Here is a 26,130-nt window from a genome sequence, read left to right as displayed (position 1 = left end):
AATCTACCCTCTATATTGGATCCCAAAGCTGGGGAGGAAAGCAAAGGGCGGTGTAATGGGCGGTGGCAGTGTGACATGCTGGTCTTTGCTGCAAATCAGAGCAGAACCACGGGACAGAAGGTCTCCATCTAAGCAGAGATGTGGAGGCCTTGATAGCACCATTTTGATTTTAAGAAACTAAGGCTGAATGTTTCCATACACTTGCTCTGGAGACACTAATTGCTGAGACAGAGTCCCCAGCCAGGCGTGACGGTGGATCAGGATTCTCGATAGTAAGGGCTTTGGAGACTAGTTTTCTGGAAGAGCTAGGTTTGCTGTCACATAATCCCAAGAGCCGGTTCTTTCCCAGGCAAGGGATAATAACAGCGTTTCCATATTCACCACAACGAATTAAAATGTCCAAGAGAATATGCAGAGTATGATTTTATCACTCAGTCTGAAAAGATGGTCTGTTCGTCCCACTGTCGTGTCGTTAATCTGTTTATCATCCAGATGGCAAATGCTGACGCAACCTTTGAGAGCCAGTGATTCAGGTTCGAAGAGCATTTCCCACAGGGCAGGACTCCTGGGCTCCTCAGTGATAGTAGATGCTGAAGGCGTGGAGGATGTAGAACAGGGTAGTGATGAAGGCGAAAAACTGGAAGGGGATGAGAGTGATTGAGTTATAGACGGTTGTGCTGGCCGCTGCCCATTCCTATAAGAGACCCTCAGGCGCTGCTGCCCAGGTGGCACATGCTCTGACCCTGTTGTGTCCTGGGTCTGCTTGAGGACAGCAGCCACCAGCCAGCTGTTCCATACTCCCTGAAACTGTCCACCAGGGGTATCCTGAGGCCATACTCCCCTGTCCTGCTTGTGCCTCATTTACAGACTTGTGCGTCCCTACCTGCCCTGGGCCTGCTCTCTCGTGCTGTCCTCTTGTCATGGTGTCTCCCCTTGTCACCTTCAGTCACCATTTGTGCTCTGACAGCTCCCACAGTTTCACTCGCCAGCCCAGACTCCGCTCAGCCCGCTAGTCAGCTCCTCCTGAGACCCAGAGGCTCCTTCAGCTCTTGATGGTCCAGACTGAGCTCCTGAGATTTCCCCACAAGCCGGACAAGCTCAGTCAGCGTCAGGGCCCTCCTCCTGTCCAGCTCCACAAGCCGGACACCTGTGACCCCCCCCACTCTTCCCTCCTCCACCCACCGTGGCCAAAGTCAAAGGTCATCTGACTGCACTGCCTGATGATACACTCCTCCCTCGTCTCAGTGCCCGATCCCTCGCCAGGACTTCTCATGGCCGCCACCTGTCCGTTTCTGCCCACTCGGCCCCTCTAACCTGCCTGAGAGGAAAACATGACCTTGTTTCACCAGCATGTGATGAAAACCATGATAACCCCACTTCTCAGGATAGAGGTCCTTGCCCTTAACATGTCTTCCAGGCCTGGCCACTGCCCCAGCCTGTCCTGCTGACCACTCACACTCTGTTCTCATTCATTCATTCATTCAACAAGTATCTTTTAGGTGCCGGCTATAGTTCAGAAATGACAGTGGCTATAACAGTGAACATTCAAAGCTCCTGTCCTGGGGCGAGGGGGTCCCTGCCAAGGCCCTGAGGCCAGAGCGCGTCTTGTGTGCTCAGGGCAGCAAAGAGGCCAGTGCGGCTGCAGCAGCAAACTGAGAGCCGGCAGCAGGTGCTGGGCCAGGCCGCGAAGGGCAGACAGGCTGGAGGGACAGCTGAATACTTGTGGCTACCCTGGTGGGTCACGGTGCTTGCCTGGCACCCCATTCTTAGGCTAGAACAGCACCCCATGCTGCACCCCTTTGCCACCTGATCCTCATGGGAGCCCCCAGTGACATGGACTTGACCTTTCTGGTCATAGTGACACCATGGTGATTGGGACCCAGCCTGGGTACTAGAGTCCTGCCTTGGAAGTCTCCCAGGTTGGGTTAAAGGTTAGGCCTGTCGGAGGAGGAATCTGCCTGCTGTGAGCTTCCTGCCGCATGAGGGCGCCATTGCATACAGGGAGGAAGGAGGCGCTGTGCAGAGACTAGGAGGGGAGCAAAAGGGCCTGGAGTCCGGTCCCTTGGGCCTAAGGTCTGGGGTCCTGCCTGTCCCACCATTTGGCTGGGCCACCTTGCCTTGGGTCCCATTCGTGAAATAAAAGGACACCCGGACAGTGCAGCCAGCTGAGGAATCTGGGCTCCACTCCACAGCGATGAGTGACGCATGTTCCAATTTGAGTTTTGGAAAAAAAAATATTCTAAGGGAAGTGAAGTGGATGTAAGAGGGCGGGGGTGGGAAAAACAGAAGATGAAAGGTGACACCTGAACTTGGGCCTGGGCACACGTGCCGCCCCCCACACCCCCCCTCTCCTGCCCTCCCGGCTCCGTGGGCCCCAGGGCTCAGGTGGTCTGTTCTGCAGGAGGCAGAACCAAGCCCACTGGCAGCCGTCCCCACACGGCCAGGGCCAGCACTCACCGAGGCTGCGCTGTTCGTCATGTAGTTGTTCAGGTCCTGGGTCTCAGAGACGATGGTGGCGTGGGCCTGCAGGACAGCCGCGCTCATGTACAGGATGCCGGTGGTCCCGTGGTACAGGCTGTCCTGTAGGCAGAGCCCGGGCACATCACACGGGCGCCTCCCCAGCTCCCCTCCCACTGCCCGGCTGGGGGAGCAGACACAGGCCAGTCCTGCTCCCCAGCTCCTGCTTTTTTTTTTTTTTTTTTGCAGTGTTTCTAATGACACATCTGTGTAGTGAACATAGTGGACTGATAAACAGCAGTGATAATATCAATAGCAGCCAACACTGATTGAGAGCTGACTCTGTGCCGAGCGCCAGGCCCGGCCATTTTCTCACTTCTCTCCTTTAACCCTGTCGGCAAGGAGGCGGCTCCTACCTCTCATTCGTGCCATCTTGGGGAAGGAAAGCCAGGTTCAGGTGGATGAATACAGGCTGAGTCAGGATTCGAACCAGGCCATGTCAACTCCAAGCTTATGCTCTTAACCATTCGTGTTATGAACACCTACTATGTGCTAGTTTCATGAGGCTGCTCTACTATTATCTCTGTCTATGGAGGAGGAAACTGAGGCTGAGCAGTAGAGTTGGTAGAGTCAGCTCATCTGATTTCAGGTTTCAATTCGGAAACCTCTGTGCTAAACTCTGAGCCGTGTTCTTTAGTTCAGCAAGAATGCTATGCAGCCGTTAAAAGTGGTTATCAGCCCTGGTCGGTTTGGCTCAGCAGTTGGAGCGTCTGCCTGCGGCCCAGAGAGACCCGGGTTCGGTTCCTGCTAAGGGCATGTACCTCGGTTGCGGTTTGTCCCGGCCCTGGTTGGTCGTCCAGGTGGCAGCCACTCCATGTGTCCCTTTCATGTCGATGTTTCTCTCTCTCTCTCTCTCTCTCTCTCTCTCCCTCCCACTCTACCTGAACAAAAAACGAAAAAATGTCCTCAGGTGAGGATAAAAGAAAAAAAAAAAAGTGGTTATCAGTTCTGGAAGGAATGTCGTCATAGGGAGTCGGCATTTTGCAACGCTGTATGGAATATTCAGTTCAGGAAAACTCATCAGTAGATGAAAAAAATGCATTAGAGAAAAAGTTGGTGAGGCAAGACTGTCACCCTCCCCAAGAAAGGAGTCCCTAGTCACTGTGTGACGTGGCCTGAAGCCACTTGCGAAGTGTTCTGCTGCGAGGCTCACCGCTCTCCGTCAGCCTGCAGTGCTCACCGCCAGCTTAGGGTTTGGGGACTGGGGGGTGAGCTGAGTCACATCAGGAAGAAGCAAACAGACAAACCCAAAATGAGGGACATCCTACAGGACAGCTGACCCAGTGTCTTCAAGGTCACTGGCAGGGAGAGTCATTCTGGACTAACGGTATCCAGGCACCGGAACTGCCAAGTGTGACCCACGGTCCCGGTGAGGGTCCCGGTGAGGGTCCCGGCTCAAACAGCCAACGGAGAAAAGACGTCCCAGAGATGACCGGGAACCCTGAGTGCCTGGGTCTCAGATGACACTGAGGATTACTGTTGACTTTGCATGTGAAAATGTAAGAAAGCTGAATTTTTTGGAGGTATACTGAAGTGTAGGGAATGGAATGACATGATAGTTGAGGTTTGCTTTGAAATTCTTCAGGAAAAAACCAAGGCAAGGTGAGCAAATGTGGTAAATCTGGATAATGCTGGGATCTGAGCTATGGCTACACGAGCGTCGGTAACATAACCCTCTATACTTTTGTGTGTATTTTTTTTTCTTTATTGATTTTAGAGAGAGAGGGAGAGAGAGATAGAAACATTGATGAGAGAGACCATCGATTGGCCGCCTCCTGCATGCCCTGCACTGAGAATTGGGCCCACAACCTGGGCATGTGCCCTGACTAGGAATCAAACTGGCGACCTCTGGGTGCATGGATCGATGCTCAACCACTGAGCCACACTGGCCGGGCCTTTTATGTATATTTTAAGTTGCTCAATATAGAAACATTTTCATGGTTATTAAATTATGTGACAAAATGAAAAAAAACTAATGATGTAATATTAAGTGAAAAAATTGACATCCAAATTACTGGTTCAGTGTGATTGAAATATATACACATTTTGCACAAAATTTGTGAGGAATACGGGAGAATGAACCCACTGGTTGTGATAGGACCTCGAGAGTAGGGTGACTTTTTCCTGCTAACATTTTCTTCGATGTTGCTCCACTGATTTTACTGAATGAGATTTAGGGAAAATGTGTCAGGAGTACAGTCAACCTTTGACCAACACGGATTTGAACTGTGCGGGTCTATTTAAAAGTGGATTTTTTTCAATAAATATTGTAAATGTATATCTTCTTCACGGTTTTCTTTTCTTTTCTTTTTATTCTCACCTGAGGACATTTTTTTTCCATTTTTTGTTCAGATAGAGTAGGAGGAAGAGAGAGAGAGAGAAACATCGACTTGAAAGGGACACATCGAGTAGCTGCCACCCGCACGACCCAACCAGGGCCGGGGACAAACTGCAACCGAGGTACGTGCCCTTAGTGGGAACCGAACCCTGGTCTCTCTGGACCATAGGCCGACGCTCTAACCGCTGAGCAAAACTGGCCAGGGCCATGGTTTTCTTAAGAAGACATTTCACATGAGAAATCCAGATTTCAGACATTTCTTGAGACATCCATAGTTCTGGCTACAGTGAACCCATTTCCTAGGCAAGAGAAGGCTGAAATGGGTTGTAACTGTCTCTTTAAAAAGGACCTGGATACCCTGGCCATTTTGGCTCAGCGGTTAGAGCGTTGGCCTGTGGTCCAGAGAGACCCGGGTTCGGTTCCCACTAAGGGCGCATACCTTGGTTGCAGTTTGTTCCCGGCCCTGGTTGGGTCGTGCGGGTGGCAACCACTCGATGTGTCCCTTTCATGTCGATGTCTCTCTCTCTTCCTCTCTCTCCCTCCCACTCTACCTGAACAAAAAATGGAAAAATGTCCTCATTTTCCATTGAGGATAAAGAAAAAGAAAAAAAAAAGGACCCGGAGACTTCAGTGGACCACAACCCCCTCCCCTACAACCCCATGTCATTGTGTGGCACATTCTGACACTCACTTTCACTCTCCTTCTCCTGGCTCCTGTCACTCATTGACATGCCTGCCTGGTCCCCTGGTCCTGTGAGCACTTGGTTTGGTTGTCCCCGACCCCCCATTTTATAGTATCTGATGGCCTGGGGTCAGTTTTCTTTTTTCTGGCTTACTTTATTGTAAGAATACAATATATAATACATGTAACATACAAAAGGTGTTAATTGACTGTTTATGTTATCAGCAAGGCCTCTGGTCAATAAACAATAGGCTATTAGTAATCATACTTTGGGGGAGTCAAATGCTATAAGTATATTTTCAACTGTGTGGGAGTTCGGGCTCCCTAATCCCGCGCTGTTTAAGGGTCAACCGTGTACGGAATGTGCATGTTCCCAACAAGGAAGGCACAGGAGGGGAAGACAATGAGCTTTACTGGCAGAGCAGCGCTTTCGTTCGGTTCCACGGTAAACACATTCACCTAAAAAGCCTTGGTTCTACGGGGTCCAGCCCAGGAAAGATCTCTAGTTCTCCCCCGCCCCCAGAAAGCCTGTTGTCCTCACAACGCCCAGGACGCCAGTCTGGGAGAAGCCCGAAGGCCTGAATCCCCCTCACCAATTCTTACCAGGACTCTCCAGGACTCGTATCTCTTGTAAAATCCAAACAAGTAAGACAACAGGAACATGAGGGAGATGAGGAACGAGGTCAGCGACACATATATCACCCACCCTTGCAGCAGCGGGTTTCCCACGTGGGTGGCGGCCACCAGGATCCAGACCCAGCACCCAAACACCTGTAAGAGAAAACCACTGAAGGAGAGGTTTCATTTGCTTGTTTCCCTTTGCAGGGTCTCTCTTCTCTGTCTCTGGTTAAAAGCTTTTCAGGTGCAGTTAGGTAGGAATCCAGGGAAATGGGGAGGAAGGCTGGCCCCCTGAGACAGTAAATTATGTTAAAAAAAATCCAAGGGGTTAACACAGAGGTTGTCCATAGTTGGCTAAATTTGGCTTGTGGACATGTCTTCTTGGCCCAAACAGTGCTGGCATATACAGTTGTTTATTTATTTTATTCCTCACCTGAGGATATTTGTCTATTTATCTTCAGATAGAGTGGGAGGGAGGGAGGGAAGAAGAGAGAGAGAAACATCAATGTGAGAGGGACACATCTACTGGCTGCCTCCTGCATGACCCCAACTGGGGCAGGGGACAAACTGCAACTTAGGTATGTGCCCTTGACCAGAATTGAACCCAAGACTCATTGGTCCAAGGGCCGATGCTCTAACCACTGAGAAAAAGCGGCCAGGGCAAGTTTTTTAAATGTGTCTAAATGAGTGATCAATATTTAAAGAAGACATTTCACGAAAGAAAGCCAGATTTCAAACATTTCTTGAGAAATCGATAGTTCTGGCTATAGCGAACCCATATCCCAGGCAAGAGTAGGCTGAACTGAGTTGTGACTGTCTCCTTAAAAAGGACCTGGAGTCCGCAGTGGACCACATCGCCCTCCCCTGCAACCCCACGCCATTGTGTGGCAGTTCCTCACTCATTTTCACTGTGGAATAGTACCCTCCTCCGCCCAGCTCTCTGCGCCCGCCGCCGGCAGTACCTGCCTGGTCCTGTGGGCACTGTTTGGTTCCCCCACCCCCACCTCAGTTTATACTATCTGATGCCCTGGGGTCAGTTTCCAGCTGGGCAATACAATTTTAATGTAATTATCTCTTAACTGTGTCCTGCCATTTATTACCCCCTTGGTGGAGAAGCCAAGCCTTTTTCCTGTCTTCTCTAGGCCCTGCGTTTGTTTGCTTTGGGGCTGGGCTTACCCCCCTGTTGGTGAGCCTAGGGGAGGAACTACATGTCCACTAGAGGCACATCCAGTTAGAGGCCTGGAAGAGAACTTCTACATGAGCTCCAAGTGTGTGGTTTGTAGTTTTTTTTTTTGGTTGTTGTTGTTGTTAATCCTCACCTGAGTGTATTTTTTCCATTAAGTTTTAGAGAGAGTGAAAGGAAGGGAGGGAAGATAGAGAGAGAAAAAAACATCAATGTGACAGAGACACATCAATTGGTTGCCTCTTGCACGAGTCCTGACAGGGGCCAGGGATCAAACCTGCAACCCAGGTACGTACCCTTGACTGGGAATCAAACCCAAGACCCTTCGTGAAGGTCAGAGGCCGCTGCTGTAACCACTGAGCCACACCAGCCAGGGCACCAAGTGTTTTTTGTTTGTTTTTTATCTTCACCCAAGGACATTTTTCCATTTTTTGTTCAGATAGAGTGGGAGGGAGAGAGAGAGAAACATCGACGTGAAAGGGACACATCGAGTGGCTGCCACCCGCACGACCAACCAGGTCTGGGGACAAACTGCAACCGAGGTACATGCCCTTAGCAGGAACCGAACCCGGGTCTCTCTGGACCACAGGCCGATGCTCTAACCGCTGAGCCAAACCGGCCAGGGCCACCAAGTGGTCTTTTAAAAAATTGGTTTAAGAGAGAGAGAGAGAGAAACAGCGATTTGTTGTTCCACTTATTTATGCATTCACTGGTTGATTCTTGAATGTGCCTTGATCGGGGATCAAACCTGCAACCTTGGCATATCGGGATGATGTTCTAACCAACTGAATTACCCAGCCAGGTCCTCCAAGTGGTTTTGTTGTTGACTTGTTTCTGGCTCTCTGAGTACTCTCCTTCCCGGGGCCTCCTTAGGATGTCCTGCGAGTCTCCTCATCCTCCCCCTCTTCACTCCAGTTAAATCTGAGCTTTGAAGGACCGCGTAGTGTGGATCTCATGGACCACTACCAGCCTATTTCTCTCTGTGGCCTTCAGCCCCACACATCCATCCACTTGCCTACTCTCCACAGAGGCCAACACTGCACTTGCATGACCCTGAAGGGGAGTTTCTTATTACATTTTGACATTTTTCACCCAGGCATCTCACTGGCCTTACCCCAGTCCTGGCCCTATTCCTCAGCTCCTCAAATCCAACAGGTACAAAATCTGAACTCACTGCCCCTCCCAAATTCCTTCTGAACCCTCCCTCCCCAGCACCTGCTAAGCACAGCCTCCTGAGGAAGGAAGAGCGATGGGCTGGGAATGGGTGTATGGAGGCCTCCGAAGACCACGACAACGTTCCACTGCTTGCTCTGCACTGTGAGCACATGGGAGTTTATCTTTTATCAAGTAATAAAATAATTTTGCAATAGAAGAGTCTGTTAGATTATGACCACTGGAGGTTTGTGGTGACTGAGGGAGCCAAGAATGTCTCCTGGGTTTGTAGTTTGGAGAAATCACACTACCAGATTTTAAACTTTCTGTACAGTCATTATAATCAAAACAGTTGTCAGTGCAGGTGACTCACATTTCTGCCAATCTCACGAGACAGCTCACCCCCTTCCCCAGTTCCACTGCCTTTCCACATAAAATTCAGAATCAGCTAGTCAATATCTGAATCTCTAGCTGCTGGGGTTTTGTGTCAAATCTAGAGATCAATTTGGAAAGAGCGAACATCTTTTCTATGTTGAGTTTTCCAATCCATAGACATGGTATGCCTCTCCAATGATTAAGATGTTATTTGCATTTTTTAAAATCAATGTTTTGTAAATTGGGGCCAGATTGCTGTGCACATTTTCTGATGTTTATGCTTTAGTATTTGATTTGGGGGGAGCTACTGTAAATAGCATTGCTTAATTAAAAGAAAATTTTTTTTCCAACTGTTCATTGCTAATGGATAGAAACAGGATTGATATTGTGTGTTGACAGTGTACTCTGCAACTTGCTAAACTCACTTATTCAAGGAGGGTGTTTTTCTTTTCTTTACTTTTGGTGGTGGTTTGGTATATTCCTTGGGATTTTCTATGTAGCTCATTAGAGTTTAATTTTTATGATTACTAATGAGCTTATTTTCATTATTTCCTTTTCTGTAAATTTTTTTTATTTTTTTCAATTTTCTTATAACTTTGTCTTTTCTTACTGATTCAGAGTAATTCTTTCTAATAGTGTGGATTTTGTTGACAATTATAAATATCACAAATATATTCTGCTGGCGCATCTCACACATTTTATGGTATCTTTGATGAACTGAATTTTTTTTTTAATGTTTTCATTGATTTTTTTTTTTTAGAGAGAGGATGTGAAAGAGAAACATTGACCAGCTGCCTCCTGCATGCCCCCTACTGGGGATCAAGCATGCAACCTGGGCATGTGCCCTGACTGTCAACTGGGACCTCTCAGTCCATGAGATGATGCTGAATACATTGAGCCACACTGGCTAGGCTGAGTTTTAAATTTTAATGTAATTCAATATGTTAATTGTTTCCATTATACACTGTGTTTTTTGGATCAAGTTTAAGAATTCCTTCCCTACCATGAGCTATGAAGATATTCTTGCATCTCAGATATTCCTTTGGGAATATCTTCTTTCTCTCTGAGGTACAGTATTTATTATTTATTTATTTATTGTTGTACGAATTCTAATTAGGAGACATTACATGCAGAATTACAGTGTTCAAAGTGATAATTCTCAGAAGACTATAACAGCTTCTTTGCCAGTTAAAAGCTTCTTTGTCAGTTAAGGGGTACAGAGGGCACAGCTGTTTATCTGAATGTATTCTTTTTTTTATTTTTATTTCTCACTAGGAATAAAATTGATTTTTTAAAGAGAGAAACATCGATGTGACAGAGAAACATCCATGGATTGCCGCCCTTACACACCACCACTGGGGATCGAACCCACAACCTGGCATGTGTCGGGACCAGGAAGCCCACGAGCGACCTATCTGTGGCATGTGTCGGGACCAGGAAGCCCACGAGCGACCTATCTGTGCACGTGAAGCGGCTCAACCAGCCGAGCCACACGGGCCCACCTATACTTTCTGCTAAAGCGAGCAGATGCTCTTTCCCAATTCTGAGACGTGTTTGGCAGGTTTTATCATTTCTGTTTTGCATTTTCCACTCTGTTCCTCCTGGCCGTTAGCTCTCCTGCAGCGGTGGGCTGCGCACAGGCCGGCAGCACCAGGGTGGCCACAAGCCCCCTGTCCCCCCTCCCCGGGTGGCCACAAGCCCCCTGCCCCCCCCCTCCGGCTGCCCGCCGCTGGGGTCCGTGGGCGCCGCAGGGCGGAGGGCAGAGACCCTCTGGACTAGAGATGCCACCTACTTCCGTCCAGCACGGCGGAAAGACACACACTTGCTTTTTATAACATATCCTGACTTTCTGGGACTGCAGTTCTCATCTTACAACAAACCCCTCGACACGTTAACGTAGGACGTCCCCTATCCCTGGCAAGGCTTCCACGGCTGCTGTCCTGCGGCGGAAAAGTGCTTTGGAATTTATGGAGGATTCGGGGCTTTTAATGAGGGAAGGGGACAGGAGGTGGACCACAGGCTGGGCTCTCGGCGGCTGGGCAGCACCTCCAGAGGCCGGGCTCTCTTGAAGCACCGCCCCTGGGAGACGGCAGCAGCGATTCTCCAAGGGATTCCGGGAGCCAGGCTGGGCCTGCAACTGCCGTGAGCGACTCGGGGCTGCCCCAGCTGCTGTTTCCCCTGAACTGGGCCCCTGCATGTCAGTCCCAGTGCCAGGCACTGCTGATGCTGCAGGGAGGTGCCAGGGCTCAGCTTTAGGGCACCTGGCAAGTGTCCTGCCCCCCACACCATGGAAAGTACAACCAAATGCTGTCACATGGCCAACACCCAAACACTGCTGGCTCTTAGTGGGGATGGCAGTCAGGATTTAGTGACTACACCAGAGCTTGTCGTATTTTAGACTCACATCAGACCTCTGAGGGCAGAGAATGGTCGGTGCCATCTACTGCTGTGCTCCTCGTGCCCAGCACAGGTCCTGGAGCGAAGTAGGTGGGGGTCGGGTCAGAGAACAGTGTGCTGAACGAATCGAGATAATTCCACCACCGCCTCACATTCACCAGGCGCTTTCCAGCTTGTAAATGCATTCCCTCGGATGGCTTCATTCAGTCTGTACAGCAATTCTAGGTCCCTTGGAAGCTTCTATGACCAGAGCGCTGCCACTGATATCTGCTGCCCCATACGGCCAGCTCGCCTGTGCCAGGCCCGGGCGGGCAAGGGTGTCTCAGCCCCACCATGCCTGTCAGTGCCTGTCCCATCCTGCCATCAAAGGTGGCCCTGCGCCAACACTGCCACACACACATTACTTACACATGCACACTTAATTCTCACCACGGTCTGTGAGGTGGAGCGTGCTGGAGGGGCTGAGGCTGGAGGTCACACAGGACACAGGCAGGACACAGAGGGTCTCACACCTAGCCTCTGAGCACTTGGGAATCTACTTGGATTGCACGGGAATCTTCTGAAAGGGCCTCAGTGTTGCCCAATCAATGACACTCTAAGGAATGTTATTTACTTTTATTTCCACACCCTCCACCTTCGGAACAGTCGAAGGGACCAGTGCCAAAGACAAACCCCAGCGAAGTGAAGCCCTGTGAAGTGTGTAACCTCATTTCTGTGCCAAGCAGTCCGGCGTGGTTCCCTACAGGTAAAGCAATGTCAAGTGTTTGCCCGCCCCCCTCCCCCGCTTTAAAAAACTCATATTTAGCTTTCCAGATTTTCTTGGCAGCCTCAACTGCTTTCTCCTTGTAGTCCTCATTTTGTATTTCCCAAGAGCGGAGACGTGTTTAGATGTTTGGGGCTGGCGCTGAAGCGGAAATGTTGTGTGTCACTGGATGTGATGATCACGTGTATTTCCAGTGCAATTCAGGCAGAGCCTGTTTCTTATGAACGGACACAGACTGCTCCCCTATGCATTTTCCAAAGGCTGAGCTGAAGCCTGACAGACTCTTTTCAGGGAGGATGAAGCCTCACAGTGAGTCTGGTCCCTTGTTTTCCTCTAGAACACAGGGAACAGCTAGCTACCTCACATCGAGGACGCTAGTGAAGAACCCGATATGAGCACTGGAGTAATAGCCCCCAGTCGGAGTCTGGGGACAAATGGCTGATTCCAGGTCTGGGGTGGGGACGTTGGGTGTGGACAGCTTATCACACCAGAGAGTGAAAAAACTTTCAATGACTCCTGGGTTAGGTTACAGGGTTCAGAGGGCTCCTGCTGACCAAAGGCAGGACAAGTTGAGTTTCAAAAAGTTTAGTAGCCACTATGAATTGGAATACACCAAGTCGAAATCTCGAAATCTATGAGTTGAAAATTGCCCTTTTTAAAAAAGCCTTTCTTTGTTCACTTATGGGGCTTTTATTTTGGAAGGCAGCTGTGCTCACCACTATACCATCAATCCTTGCAATTTTGGGGGGAAATGTTTAATAAAGGGAAAGAATCAAGCCAGAAATAGGCATAGGGGTTAGGAGCTTCTGAAACCCATGCCCCTGAGTCTTCCCCTCAGGACAGCATGCTGGGTCCTGCTCCCCCTTTCTCAAAGTCCTGGAGTCACTGGGGCCTTTGAGAAAGCTCCCAGGTCTGGGTCACGCCCAGACATGCTGATTGAAACGGTGGGGAAGGGAGCCTTGTTAGATGTTCCCCAAAAGATCCAGCCAGGACGACCACCCCCAGAGTCCATCTCCTGACTCCCACTCGCAGCCACTTCAGAGCAAGGGCAGCTTCGTTCCTGCTGGGTTCGAATCCCAGTGCTGACTGTTGGGCAGGTTACTTAACTCATCTGTGCCTCCAGGTCCACCTGACAGAGGCGGTGGGCAGCGCACTGACCCTCCTTATCCAGTTCTCATGTGAAGGGTGAGTGTGGGTAATTATCATTGGCCATGCTGGCCATACTCATTTGGAATGACAGAGAAGACCGGAAGGGGTGTTCCCTGAGAAAGACTCAGAGGAGGGGGATGTCCAAGGCTGGTCTTCCTGAACGATGGGAAGTTCACTCTGGAGGAGCCTGGAGACCAATAAGTGGGGTGAGTACGATACACCCTTCTGCAGACTCGATAAAAGTTCTGGTCTCCTAGAAAAAATGTACCTATGTATAGGCACAATTTTTGTCTACACATCTGAGGACTCCCAGACACTCAAGCCCACCTAGAGCCCCCGGGTTGAGGTCCACTGCCATCTCCAGGTTAAACAATGGTGCCACCAGCTACTTTACCATTTTGACAATATCAATCAAAACATTAAATGCACATACTGTTCAACCCAGTAATTTCACTTCCGGGAACTTGTCCTGCACATGAGCAAAATGATGAATGCACAGGGTTGTCTGCTGTAGCCTCTCCGGTGACAGAAAAGATAGTAAACTTCCCCAGTGCCCACCCATGGGGACCACCGACAGTAGTAAGGTCTGCACAGTGGAACACGCAGCAGCCTTCAAGAGAATAAAAAACTTTTTATATCAAAATGAAACAAAATCTAAGAATGGTAGAAGGCACAACCAGTGAGCCCAGTGTGCTCTGACTTGTGTAAAAAAGGAAAGGCATGCATGTGTGCTTGTGTGTGCACACTTGTTTGGAGATGCACAGAACAGGAAAGGCACGCATGTGTGCTTGTGTGTGCACACTTGTTTGGAGATGCACAGAACAGGAAAGGCACGCACGTGTGCTTATGTGTGCGCACTTGTTTGGAGATGCACAGAATACTTCTGAAACGAGACCCAGTCAATCAATCAGTGCCCCAGGAAGAACTGCTTGGCTCAGCGACAGAGTTTTAAATTAACTCCAAACAACCAACATGTAAGATTAAAAAGAAAGAAGAGCCTGGCCAGGTAGCTCAGTTGGTTAGAGCACCATCTCGATACACCAAGGTTTCAGGTTCGATCTCCGGTCAGGGCACATACGAGAATTAACCAATGAAGGCATAAATAAGTGTAACAACAAATCGATGTCTCTTTTCCCCCTCAAATCAATCAATCAATAAATAAGAAAATAAAGAAAGAAGAAAAACACTGTGCAGGATGACACAGGCGCACTAAAGACTTTCCAACAGAAGAGAAAGAGGACTGCCTGCACTTTGGGAGGGTTTGTTCACATGGGTGGGGCCTCTGGGAGCTGAGAGACCTCTGATGGCGGGGCAGTGAGGGCGGTGGCAGGTGGAGGCGGGGCAGGTCGAGGGGCGGGGGCAGGAGTGAGGGGCTGGGGCAGGGGGCAGGGTGAGGGGCAGGGCAGGTGAGGGGCTGGGGCAGTGAGGCAGGGCAGGTGGGGGCTGGGGAAGGGGCAGGTGAGGGGCTGGGGCAGGTGGGGGCTGGGGCAGGTGAGGGGCTGGGGAAGGGGCAGGTGAGGGGCTGGGGCAGGTGGGGGCTGGGGCAGGTGAGGGGCTGGGGAAGGGGCAGGTGAGGGGCTGGGGCAGGTGAGGGGCAGGGGCAGGTGAGGGGCTGGGGCAGGGGCAGGTGAGGGGCAGGGGCAGGTGAGGGGCAGGGGCAGGTGAGGGGCTGTGGCAGGTGAGGGGCTGGGGCAGGTGAAGGGCAGGGGCAGGTGAGGGGCTGGGGCAGGTGAGGGGCTGGGGCAGGTGAAGGGCAGGGGCAGGTGAGGGGCAGGGGCAGGTGAGGGGCTGGGGCAGGGGCAGGTGAGGGGCAGGGGCAGGTGAGGGGCTGGGGCAGGTGAGGGGCTGGGGCAGGTGAAGGGCAGGGGCAGGTGAGGGGCAGGGGCAGGTGAGGGGCTGGGGCAGGTGAGGGGCTGGGGCAGGTGAAGGGCAGGGGCAGGTGAGGGGCTGGGGCAGGTGGGGGCTGGGGAAGGGGCAGGTGAGGGGCTGGGGCAGGTGAGGGGCAGGGGCAGGTGAGGGGCTGGAGCAGGGGCAGGTGAGGGGCAGGGGCAGGTGAGGGGCTGGGGCAGGTGAGGGGCTGGGGCAGGTGAAGGGCAGGGGCAGGTGAGGGGCTGGGGCAGGTGAGGGGCAGGGGCAGGTGAGGGGCTGGGGCAGGTGAGGGGCTGGGGCAGGTGAAGGATAGGGGCAGGTGAGGGGCAGGGGCAGGTGAGGGGCAGGGGCAGGTGAGGGGCTGGGGCAGGGGCAGGTGAGGGGCAGGGGCAGGTGAGGGGCTGGGGCAGGTGAGGGGCAGGGGCAGGTGAGGGGCTGGGGCAGGTGAGGGGCAGGGGCAGGTGAGGGGCTGGGGCAGGTGAGGGGTGGGGCAGGTGAAGGGCAGGGGCAGGGAGGGGCAGGGGCAGGTGAGGGGCTGGGCAGGTGAGGGCTGGGGCAGGTGAAGGGCAGGAGCAGGTGAGGGGAAGGCAGGGGCATGTGAGGGCTGGGGCAGGTGAGGGGCTGGGGCGGGTGAGGGCTGGGGCGGGGCAGGTGAGGGGCTGGGGCAGGTGGGGGCTGGGGCAGGGGCAGGTGAGGGGCTGGGGCAGGTGAGGGGCAGGGGCAGGTGAGGGGCTGGGGCAGGTGGGGGCTGGGGCAGGTGAGGGGCAGGGGCAGGTGAGGGGCAGGGGCAGGGGCAGGTGAGGGGCTGGGGCAGGTGGGGGCTGGGGCAGGGCTGAGCTGCAGCAGAGTGAGCTTCATGCACCACCTGGTTCTGAAAACAGATGCTGCCCGGGCGATGACCCCATGTAAAGCACAAAGGAGGAGCCCAAAAGATGCCAAGTCTCAGGTCTGCAGAGCTCAGGCTTTTGGCCGAGGCTGGAAGGTGTGGGCTCAGGTGGGGCTGGCCAGGAGCTGAGAACCAGGGAGGAGCTGCACAGGCGATACCCAGTGGCAGGTTTTTCTGCATAGCTGGCCGTATGTCAGCATGGTGGGTCTCACCCACCACCAGTACTGCATTCCTTTTCTCACTATTTGTCTCAATTTTTGTGACAGCTTTGCCTCTCCTTCCCCTCCCTCAGGCTGTGCTCAGAAACCCCCAGCTGGAGGGAAGAGGCCCAAACCAAGCCCAGGGAGCCAGGCACTCTGGTGGCCCCCCTGCTGCAGGCCTCCCTGTGGCAGCTCAGCGACCCCGATGCCCATGGTGCTGGGTGCAGGCCACAGGCAGCTCCTGCCCCTGTGTCTGGGCACTGGCAGCCTTGGGACTCTTTCTGGGCATCGGCACCTCCTAAACCAGTTCTGAGAGGTCAACTGACTTCTTCCCCAACCGCCCATTGGGACATCATAGGCCCGGACCCGAACTCAGACTCCCAAACAACGAGCATGTATGTGAAGTTCTATGCTCCTAATTCAACCTGGGACACCTCCAAACACTCACTCATCCTGATTCACAGAGGGAGAATTTCTCTCTGTGACTTTAAAGCTTGCAGGAAATTGCCAGCCTGGTCCCCTGGTCCCCAGCCTGGGCCCCTGTCTCATCCGGTCCACTTCAGAAACAATGGTGCTGGCCAGCGCTCCATCCAGCCTGCTCCCGGTGACCAGGTCATATAAGGAGGCCTCAGTGCCCATAAGAGCTCTCAGGACCAGGCTGGCTGCCCACCAAGAAAATCAAGGCCCACCCTGGGCTGTGCTCAGGCCGGGAGGGGCAGGATGCCCCTGGGGGGGGCGGTGAGTCAGCGCCAAGCCTCCTCTGCCTTCCTCCCACCCCGCCTCGGTTTCCTCCCCAGGCCGCACCCACCCATTCAGACCCTGGCCTCTGCTAACCCAGCTTTTTACTGACTAAACAGTCCAGGTTCCCAGTATAATGTAAGATAGAAAATAAAAACATTCCTGTCCAGCCAAAGTTTAAAGGACTTTTCCTTCTTGTCTCCGAAAAAAATCCCCAAAAGACTAAGCCTTGAGGGGAGGGAGCAAACAGTTTTTTACTTTTTAATTTTTTTAAACTTATGCACCTTAGAAAAGTTAGAGAGTACTGAAAACATGCAAACAAGCAGGACACCAGCTCCCACCCTGGTCTCCCCTCTTTGGCTCCTATGTTCATTAACCTATGTCCCTTCATGTGACCTTAGGAAGTCACCAGGGAGTCCTAGAGCTGTGTTCAAGCAGGTCTCCCACCTTCTCCTCCCCCCAGGAACCCACAGACATTTTGTGAGCAGCGACCAGGTTCCTGCCCTTTGTCAGGCACTGAGGACCCAGGATGTCACCATCCACTCCATCCTGGTTAACAGCCTGCCCAGCTCCCCGTTCCCCAAGCCTGTCTATGACCAGACCCTGAGGGCAGGGACCAGACCAATACTGCCTCCTCCAGGAAGCCCCTCCCAACTACCAAGTCCCCAGGCACCCCTTGGTGACCTCCTTCATGGTCACTGTCTCTCTTCACTGCCTCCTCCCCAGACCCTGAGCTCCTGGATGCAGGACTCTGCCCTGCGGCCTGTGTGTCCCTAGTGCAAGGCACAGAGCCTGGCACATAGCAGGTGCTTGGTTGGTGCAGCTCTCGAGAGGAGGCAGGAGGCAGTTGCTCGACTCTTCTTTCCCTGCTCAATCTCATCTTCCTGGGCCTGCTTCCTATGCAGGTGGCACCACTTGACACCTCTGGGCCTGCTACTGGGGCCCAGCCACAGACAGGCATTTCCTTCAGGAGCCGGGATCCATGAGGACAAACACCCATCGGCTTCCTCCCCGAGTGCCGTCACCTCCCAGGCCCTGCGGGGGCAGCTTTCCTGGGAGGACAGACCGGATTCCCGGAGAGGCTTTCCCACCTCCCCGCCTCCTGCCCACCCACGTGGCCTGGCACACAGGAACAATGTGCTGTCAGACAGCAGGGCACTGGGGCAGAGAGAGGGCTCAGATGGGCGGGGCTGTGAACAGGGCAGAGGCAGAAAAGCAAAGCTCCGAGACTCCAGCCACGGTGAGGGGCTGAGAGGGATGGGCTTCTCTGGAGTACGGCAGGAGATTCTGGGGCCCCATACCCACGCTGTCCGGCCCCATGGAGGGGGGCTACTGCGGCCCTAAGCCAGGGTCCACCAGCGCCTTCTGAGTGCAGCTGGAGGCAGGAGGTGGGGGCTGGGCCTCAAGTTGCGGTGCAGCGGGTACAAGTGGCTCTTGCTGCAGGGTTGACTCTGTGCGGCCCCCAGCAGTCCACTCCGGCCAAGATGGGGCAGATGTAGCGAGGTGGTGACAGCTGAGGGGCTGGCTGGCAGGTACGGGGTGGTTGGAGATAAGCGGGATAAAGGCCAGGGAACCCGGCGCAGGGCCCTCCACCCTCCCTCTTCTGGCCCCTCTTCTGCTTGTCAATGTGGACAAGAGTCTAGGAAGCTGTCATGCCTCCCGCAGATCCGCCGTGCCCGGGGAAAGTTCTCCAGGTGAAAAGGCCCCGGAAGGGTGCTGGCGGCAGGTGGGGCATTCTTATCAGCCAGCTTCTTATCTGGGGCTCCAGGTCCAGCAGGTCGGAATGGCAGGGAAGGGGCTCCCCACCACCTCTGCAGGAGGACCCGCCACCTGTGAGCTCAGCGGACCCTGCTCGCTGACCCCCCTGCAGCAGGCTCGCTGACCGACAGGCCCACGGCTCAGGGAGGACGGCTCATGGTTTGGCCGGCCCGGCAGGGTTCAAGAAAAGGACTAGCGGCCCAGACACGGGCAGGGTGGCTGTGGATGCGAATGGTTAGTTAGTTCCCAGGGTCTCTCAGCTCAAGGCCATCTCTGTGTCTTGGGCCAGAACTCTGGCTCCCAGGACCTGTCACGGTCACTCCAGTATCAGTGACGGTTGGCTCCAACCCAAAGGTCCCTGTGCTCCTCCTCTAGGGTGACCCCCATCCTCCAGCATCCCCTCCTCAAAGGCCCTAGTACCAGCTGGGTGGGCTCACTCCGGAGTTCTGGGCACCACCTGCTGGCCTGACCGGGGGTGGGAGGTGGCCCTTCTGTGTGCTTATCTCTGCTCTTCCTGCCTTTCAGCAATGGCGTGAACAGTGCCCGATATTACCCGCTCTGTGCAACGCCCACGGTGGCGCCCATTTCCTCTCGCACCCTGGTGGGCGCAGCACCATGCACCGGTCTCTTTGGCTAGTCTCCGTCTGCCCCGTTAGGCCCCAGAATCCATACGGCAGGGTCATGTCTGCCTGGTTATCTTGACATCCCGTGCTTGGCAGAGAGTAGGTGCTCACTAAACACCTGCTGACAGACCGCATCACCCCCTCTTCCCCACAGCCGACTTCCTGTGTGTTACCTCCTAGCCTAGGCAGTCCTAATCCCAACCCTCCGTCCAAGCCCTTCAGGAATGTCAGCCCCTTGAGTAAGCTTGTCCTGATGATCTCCTGGGGCTTTCGGCAGTTGAGGCTGAGCACCCCCAATTTCGACTTCCGGGTGCTTTCCAGGTGTTCCCACATCACTCTTGCAAGACAGAGGTTCTGTCTTACCTTATCTGTATAGATTAGATGTGAACAAAACTAGCTCCATCTCTGTGCCTGGGATTTCCTCAGCAAGCACATCAAAGCCTTCTAATTGTTTATCTGTGTTCCTTAAGATGTAACCATAAATGTGTTTGTTAGCAATGGCCGAATGGTGTGACAACTAAGATAACCATCAAACTGGCCCTGCTGCATTCTTTGCCCCTTTGTCTTTCCCATCACCAGTGCCTGAGTTACTGTATAAAAGAGGCACTGTAACAGGTCTGTTAGAGGAGAAGCATCGTGAGTGCTGGGCCATCGCAGACCCTACATTCCTGCAAGCAAATGACCCCACACTAAACTCTGGAGTTGTCTGCTTCATTCTTGGGTCTGAAGATACTTTCTCTTTATGGTGGCCCCACATCGGAAGGACATTCTTATTCCCTTATTATCATCTACTTGCTCCTGTTTTCCATAAAAGCAACGCCCGGGGAGAGAGCAGTGCTGACATCTCATACCTGCTTGTGAATGTGCACTTGAAATCCACTCACAAGAGGCCCACACTTTCTAGGAAGAGGTCCAGATGACCAGCCACAAGGAAACAATAGGAGCAGACACTTCCAGAGCAGTCTCGTGGTTCTGACGCCTCCTGTGCACACCACAGAGCTGTCTTAGGAGATCTTAGTGTTCCTCTCTCCATTGCTGGGCTCAGAGAGGTTCAGCGACCTGCCCGGGGTCTCACATTGATCAAGTAGCAGAACCCGTCTGATAACTCTATATTTTTTTTAAATCCTTACCAGAGTATATGCTTATTAATTTTAGAGAGACAGCAAAGGAGAGAGAGAAACATTGATCAGTTGCCTCCCATACACGCCCTAACAGGGAATTGAACCTGAAACCTAGGTATGTGACCTGACCAGGAATCAAACCCTCAACCCTTTTGTTGTACAGTGTAATGCTCCAACCAAGTCAGCTACCCGGCCAGGGCTGCCCAAAGAACTATTTTATTGCACCCCAATGCTCTGGGGGCCTCCCAGAGCGAGGGCTGGGCCTGGCGCAGGGGAGCCAAGGGGATGCACGGCTGGAGGGACCGACCCAGGGCCTGTACAGCTCCTGGCCTCCGCGCCATGCCCCTCCCACGCTCCCAGCCCCTCTGTGTCCTCTCACCTCCCCTTCCTATTCTGCCTCCTGTGGTCGCAAGCCTCCTGGGGGTTTTCAAGGCTGACTCCTCACTCAGAGTCCAGCAGGACCCAGGCAAGGCCGGTAAGGCGGGACTGAACAAGGGGCAGGAGCTCTAAGAGATTATTCACGATAATCCATGAACGGGGTTAACCTCTGCTACTTCCCAGAAGCAAAGAGAATTGAAAAGGAGCTCAGAACCAAGGAAAACCCAACTTCGAAGGCAAAGCGGTAACGAAGGCGCCTGCCCTAATCCGGCCCACAGTGAGCCGAATCTTGCTCTCAGCCCCTCACAGTGGACCCTACATTCAGGTCTCAGCAAGTCTCAAACGTGGGAACGGGGTAAAAGCAGCTGCAGGCTGATGCGAAGGGGAAGCGGGGGACTTGGGGAGACCCCCCCCCCCCACTTCCCCAGCGGGAAGCCCTGCCTGGGAGGAGAGCATTTCCTCTGGCCACTTGCTGTGCAGGTAGCTCAGGGGAAAACAGCCAACACCAGGGAATCATCTCACCTGTTAACTTGCTGCCTCTCTAGAAATCTTCTTAGCTATTTCTTTTTAATTAGCCGAAAATCTAATTGGTACTTAAGTAGTGAAAAGGTCAAAAGTTACAAGACTTCCCTGGACTCTAATTCATAAAATACTCATAGTCCTAGTCACCTGAGTCACCTCCCAGCTCATAAAAGAGCAAAGAGCAGAGGAGTCAACCATGTAGGGAATCAGGTAATCACAGGGTCACCCCCCCCCACACCCCTCCCCATTCACACCCAGCACTGTCTGCTCTGAAGAAAGGGGGGCGGGGTGAGTCGCCTGGTCCCCAGGCCCTGCCCAGGGCTGGCACCAGCAGGCACCCACACTCCCTGAATCAAAGAGACTATATTTTGCAATGAATACTGTTTTCGAATGAGAAGTCTGAATTCCACTCTAACATAAATTTGAATGTTAAAATATCAAAAGTCTTTTTCCGGTTCTGATGGGAATGTAAAATAGTACAGCACCTCTGGAAAGGGATTTGCCAGTTTCTTAATAAAACCAAGGATACGCTTATTACACAATCCAGCCGTCACGCTCGCATCTTCCCAGAGAAGGGAAAACCATGTGCACACACAAGCCTACGTGAGGTCCATGCAGCTTCATTCAGAACAGCTAACAACCGTGAGCAACTGAAGTGCTTCTCGATGGGTCCCTGCTTAGACAGACCAGCGAATCCTCTCCCGGGAGCACGGGAGGCAGTGAAAAGGAAGGAACCAGAACCGCTGATACACACACAGTTACCTGGGTCGACCTCCGGGAACTATGCGGAGGGGAAGAAGTCAGTCTCAAAAAGCCACCGGCTGTGTAATCCATTGATTTATCTCACTTTCTCAAAATTACAAAATTGTAGAGACAGACTTAGAGAGTGGTTTCCAGGGTTCAGGGAGGGGAGGGGGAAGACGGTTGGAGTGGGAGGGAGGAGATTATAAAAGGGAAGCAGTGGGGAGGCCTTTGTGGGACTGAACAGGTCTGTGTCTTGGTTGTGGTGGTGGCTGCATGAATCCGTGTATGTGAGAAGACAGAGAAGTATAGCTCCCTGCCCCCGGCCAAAAGTGGAGGTTCCTAAGAAACCTTCTGAAGCCAAAATGACATAAAGCTAAGAAGCAATTACCATTAATTTACATAAAAAACTTTTTGAGTGTTCACAGACCCAAAAAATAACCTACCAAATCACACCAAATGCACTTCATTACATCCAGTTTTACGCTGTGTAACACCCTGTGGAGCTCTCTTAGGCACGAGTTACCTTAGGGAGCGGGGTGGGCCACCCTCTCTGCTGGGGTGCCACCGCCTCCATGGGTTACTGCCAACTAGCACTGAGCACTGCTATTTTTGCCTTTTTCATAAAAGCAAAAATCCTCTTCAGATTTCTCTCGGTTAGTGAAAGCAAGTACTGAGGTGGGTCTTTCATAAAGTGAAAATACAGACACATATACCTAAGCAGACACGTCCTACCACTGTCGGTTTCCTGGTTTGATACTGTTACAGCTTTATGACAGATAACACTGGACTGAGAATCATCGACCATGCGATCCTTTGGTGTGCGGGCCGACACTCTAACCACCGAGCCACACTGGCCAGGGCATGAGTGGCTGATTCTTGACCCGGTGGGCAGAAGACATGCTGGGCTGGAGAGGGAAGTGCAGTCAGCCAGTAGAAACCCCTCTCCGACCCTGGTCTCCTGGCTATGCTGCCCACTGCATACACTGAGATCTTTGCACTTAAAGGAAGCACTTTGTAGCTTCCCTTTGGTATTTCCAAATTGCCAGCATCACTACCCCTGTGGTTTGGGGGCCACTCTTATGTAAAATAAGGGTGATCTGAACACACAGTGATTCCTCCCTATGGTGACCCTTGTCTGGTAACCAAGATGGCTACAACAGGCAGGAAGCGTCTACAGTGTGGATACGCTGGACAAAGGGACGATTCATGTCCTGGGCTGGAGAGAACGGGACAGCGAGAGATTTCGTTATGCCACTCAGAATGGTGCACAATCTAAAACGTATACATTGTTTATTTCTGGAATTTTCCATTTAATATTTTCAGATCACGGTTGACCATGGGTAACTGAAATCCGGAAAGCCAAACTGTGGATAAAACTGTATATATATATATGCTTATACATGAATTCTATTTCTTTCTGTGTTTTCAACAATGAATAAGGATTACTTGTGAAGTAAAAATAAAGTTGTAATGAAGAAACATTACACAGGCCAAATAGAGGGACATTATACAAAATAATTGATCCATAGTCTTCAAAAGTGTTAAGACAAAGACTGAAGAATTACCGAAGATGAAAGGAGAAAAGGAGACATGACAACTAAACGCAAAGGTGGAATCCTGGACTGGATCCCAGACCAAAAGAAAAAGACATGTGGGGAGAGGGAATCAGCAGACTTTAATAGGTTTATAGGGCAGTTGATACAGAGTAGCAATGTTAACTTACTAATTTTGGTAGTTGTACTATACAAGACCTTAGGAGAGGCTGAGTAAAGAGTATATGGAAATCTCAGTATTATTACTGCAGCTTTGCTATAAATCTAAAATTTCAAAAGAAAAATAAATGAATAAACTGAGCATATCCCACCCCCTAAGATAGTGATGTCCCAGAGCGCAGCATAGCTGTCCTGCACATGCCCCGACTGGGAATCAACACTCCAAGCAACTGAGCACCCGGCCAGGGCTCAATCCGGTGCCTTCTTGATTCTAGAAGCCTCATCCCTCCAGCCTCCAGCCCACAGATCTCTCCTGGACTCTGGGACTTTCCCTCTTCCTGCTTCTTCCCCCTCCCCCCAGACTAGAAGTTGAGCCTGTCCTTTGACGTGCAGATTCACAGTAGCCTTCTGGAGATGGGCATGGACTTCTCCCCAGCTGGACCTGAGGAGGTCAGAGGGCCTCTCCTTGGTGCCTACCCGGTCACCTCCTGGAGCACAGTATGCGTGCTGGGGAGAAAGTGCTCACCAGCGGCTTGCCTGATGGACATGTGATCAACCACGATCCTGGCAATTCATGTAGTTCTGAGGTGAGGGACACGCCCAAGTCGCGGCACAGAGAACTTAAAAGAGCACTGAGATGTCATCAATCTGGCAGGATGCCCACACTTGTCCCCTGGGGGGCAGGTCTGACAGAAACCTGCTTCTTGGGTGAGGTTTCAGCTGGAGCCACCCAAGTGTTGGGCCCGCCCCTCCGAGCTCCCTTTCTGGTTGCGTCCTTTAACCAGTTTGCCAAAAGGTCGCTCAATTGGGCCCAGCCTTTCAAGCCGATGACAAGAATGAGAGGCCTGGCCAGGTCCGTCTGAAAGTTGGAACTCCGTTCTATCTGTCCCTCCCTGCCTGGCGCAGCATGCCCCGGTCCTCCGGTGAAGTATCGCCCACGAGCTAGGTACTTCGGAAGGAGTGGAAAAACAAACTCCTTTGCCCTGGTTTGTTTGCCAGACTCGAGTGTCCCCACCAGTGAAGGGAGGATGATGACAGCGGCTCAGCGGGTGCCGAGCACAGTGAACACTGTGTGCACATCAGTGTCTGGCAGGAATTGGACCGCAACTCTGCCACGGGCGTCCCAGAGGGAACCAGTGTGGTGACAGGTTCTCGGTTGTGCAGACTGCGTGGCTCACCCAACTATTTTATGGCCAAGGTTGTCATAAGCGCCCTCTTAGGGGGAGTCCAGTAAGTCAAAGTTCAAAGCCAGCTGATTTGATAAGAAGATCCTGCAAGACCTCTGAGGGGGAGAGACAGAGTCCCCCATCTGGAACTTTAGCACAAACAAGTAGCCAGAGAAAAGAAGCTATAACATAAAAGTCCATTTCCAAAACCTTTCCGATGATCCAGAATATTCTAGCAGCCCCTCCCCTCCAATCACTACCCGCGGTGGGGGTGGGGGAAGGAGGAAACCCACCCGCGCTGCAGGGCCGCGGGGAGCGCAGGAGGGAGCGGAGAGTAACAGCTCGGCCGGGTGCCCCTCCCCAGGGCGGGAGGGTCCCCCGCAGGCAGCCCTCCGGGTCCGCAGCCGTACTCACCAGCTCGGGCAGGAAGAAGGCGTAGGGAATTGTGAGGAACAGCGACAACCCGGAGGGCACGTCGGGCGGCGCAATGCTGGTGGGGGGCGGTGAGTTCGAGGAGGCCATGCTCGCACCCTGCCTGGCGCCGGGCTCCCAAGCCGACTGCCTGCAGCCCGTCAAATATCACCTCCTGCCCGACACACCCATCGGACGTCGCCTGGGAGGGACAAAAACTCTCCCGCCGAGCAGGTCCTTCCACTTGCTCCAGCCAGAAACCCTCAGCGAAAGGCGGCTTGCGCATCAGATGGTCCTCGCCGGCGGGGCAGAGCCGCGGGGCGGGCCACCAGTCTTCTTAGTCTCTTCCTTCCTAGGAATTTCCGAATCCTGGAGCATTTTACTCCAAGGATGCCAGCCACAGCCACCACCCCCCAACCCCGTGCCAGAGTGTAGGCTAAGGCGTGTACCAGGACTAAGACCGTTTATTCAGGACTCACTGTGAGCCAAGCAGTCTGCAGAGCACTCTGAGGCTCCCCACGGCCCTGCGTGTGCCTAGTTAGTCCCCTTTCCAAGTGTGGAGACCAGGAATCTTCTAGGTCAAGTCCAACTCGCAGTGCTGGTCACTGACATGCTGGGTCTCACATCTATCTGCCCTGTCGCCTAGCTCCCTCCTTCTCCACCCCTGGAGGCCACCCTCAGCCTCAAACCAGAGGGAGAGAAGCAGCCCTCACTTCCAGCTCCAGTCCCAGGACTTGGTGCTTCCTTGTTTCTCTGCACCTCCGGGTCCTCCTCTTCTCTTTTCCTAACACAGTAGATGGAGGAGAGCCCCCTCTCCAAGGAATCTGC

General features: G+C 52.7%; 1 protein-coding gene across 1 annotated transcript; it reads right to left on the bottom strand.

Moving 5' to 3' along the window:
• Window positions 1-410: 410 nt before the first annotated feature.
• Window positions 411-25,431, bottom strand: MALL (mal, T cell differentiation protein like). Its single transcript, XM_036262983.1, has 4 exons — window positions 25,306-25,431; window positions 6,141-6,308; window positions 2,458-2,580; window positions 411-637 (listed from the first exon to the last, which is right to left on the bottom strand). Exons 1-4 carry the CDS (start codon window positions 25,411-25,413, stop codon window positions 575-577), a joined length of 462 nt encoding a protein of 153 aa, XP_036118876.1. The 5' UTR covers window positions 25,414-25,431; the 3' UTR covers window positions 411-574.
• Window positions 25,432-26,130: the final 699 nt, after the last annotated feature.

This window comes from Molossus molossus, unplaced genomic scaffold (assembly GCF_014108415.1).
Source record: "Molossus molossus isolate mMolMol1 unplaced genomic scaffold, mMolMol1.p scaffold_m16_p_15, whole genome shotgun sequence".
Classification (NCBI taxonomy): domain Eukaryota; kingdom Metazoa; phylum Chordata; class Mammalia; order Chiroptera; family Molossidae; genus Molossus; species Molossus molossus.
The sequence above is the reverse complement of the archived record's forward strand: the minus strand, read 5'-3'. Positions and strand labels throughout refer to the sequence as shown.

What these genes read in the sequence shown, in the direction of transcription:
- MALL (XM_036262983.1), bottom strand. Translation starts at nt 25,413, where the DNA reads ATGGCCTCCTCGAACTCACCGCCCCCCACCAGCATTGCGCCGCCCGAC. An exon ending in CCTTCTTCCTGCCCGAGCTG is followed by an intron (nt 6,309 to 25,305) that starts GTGAGTACGGCT and finishes TTTCTCTTACAG; the next exon opens with GTGTTTGGGTGCTGGGTCTG. An exon ending in ACGAGTCCTGGAGAGTCCTG is followed by an intron (nt 2,581 to 6,140) that starts GTAAGAATTGGT and finishes CTCTGCCTACAG; the next exon opens with GACAGCCTGTACCACGGGAC.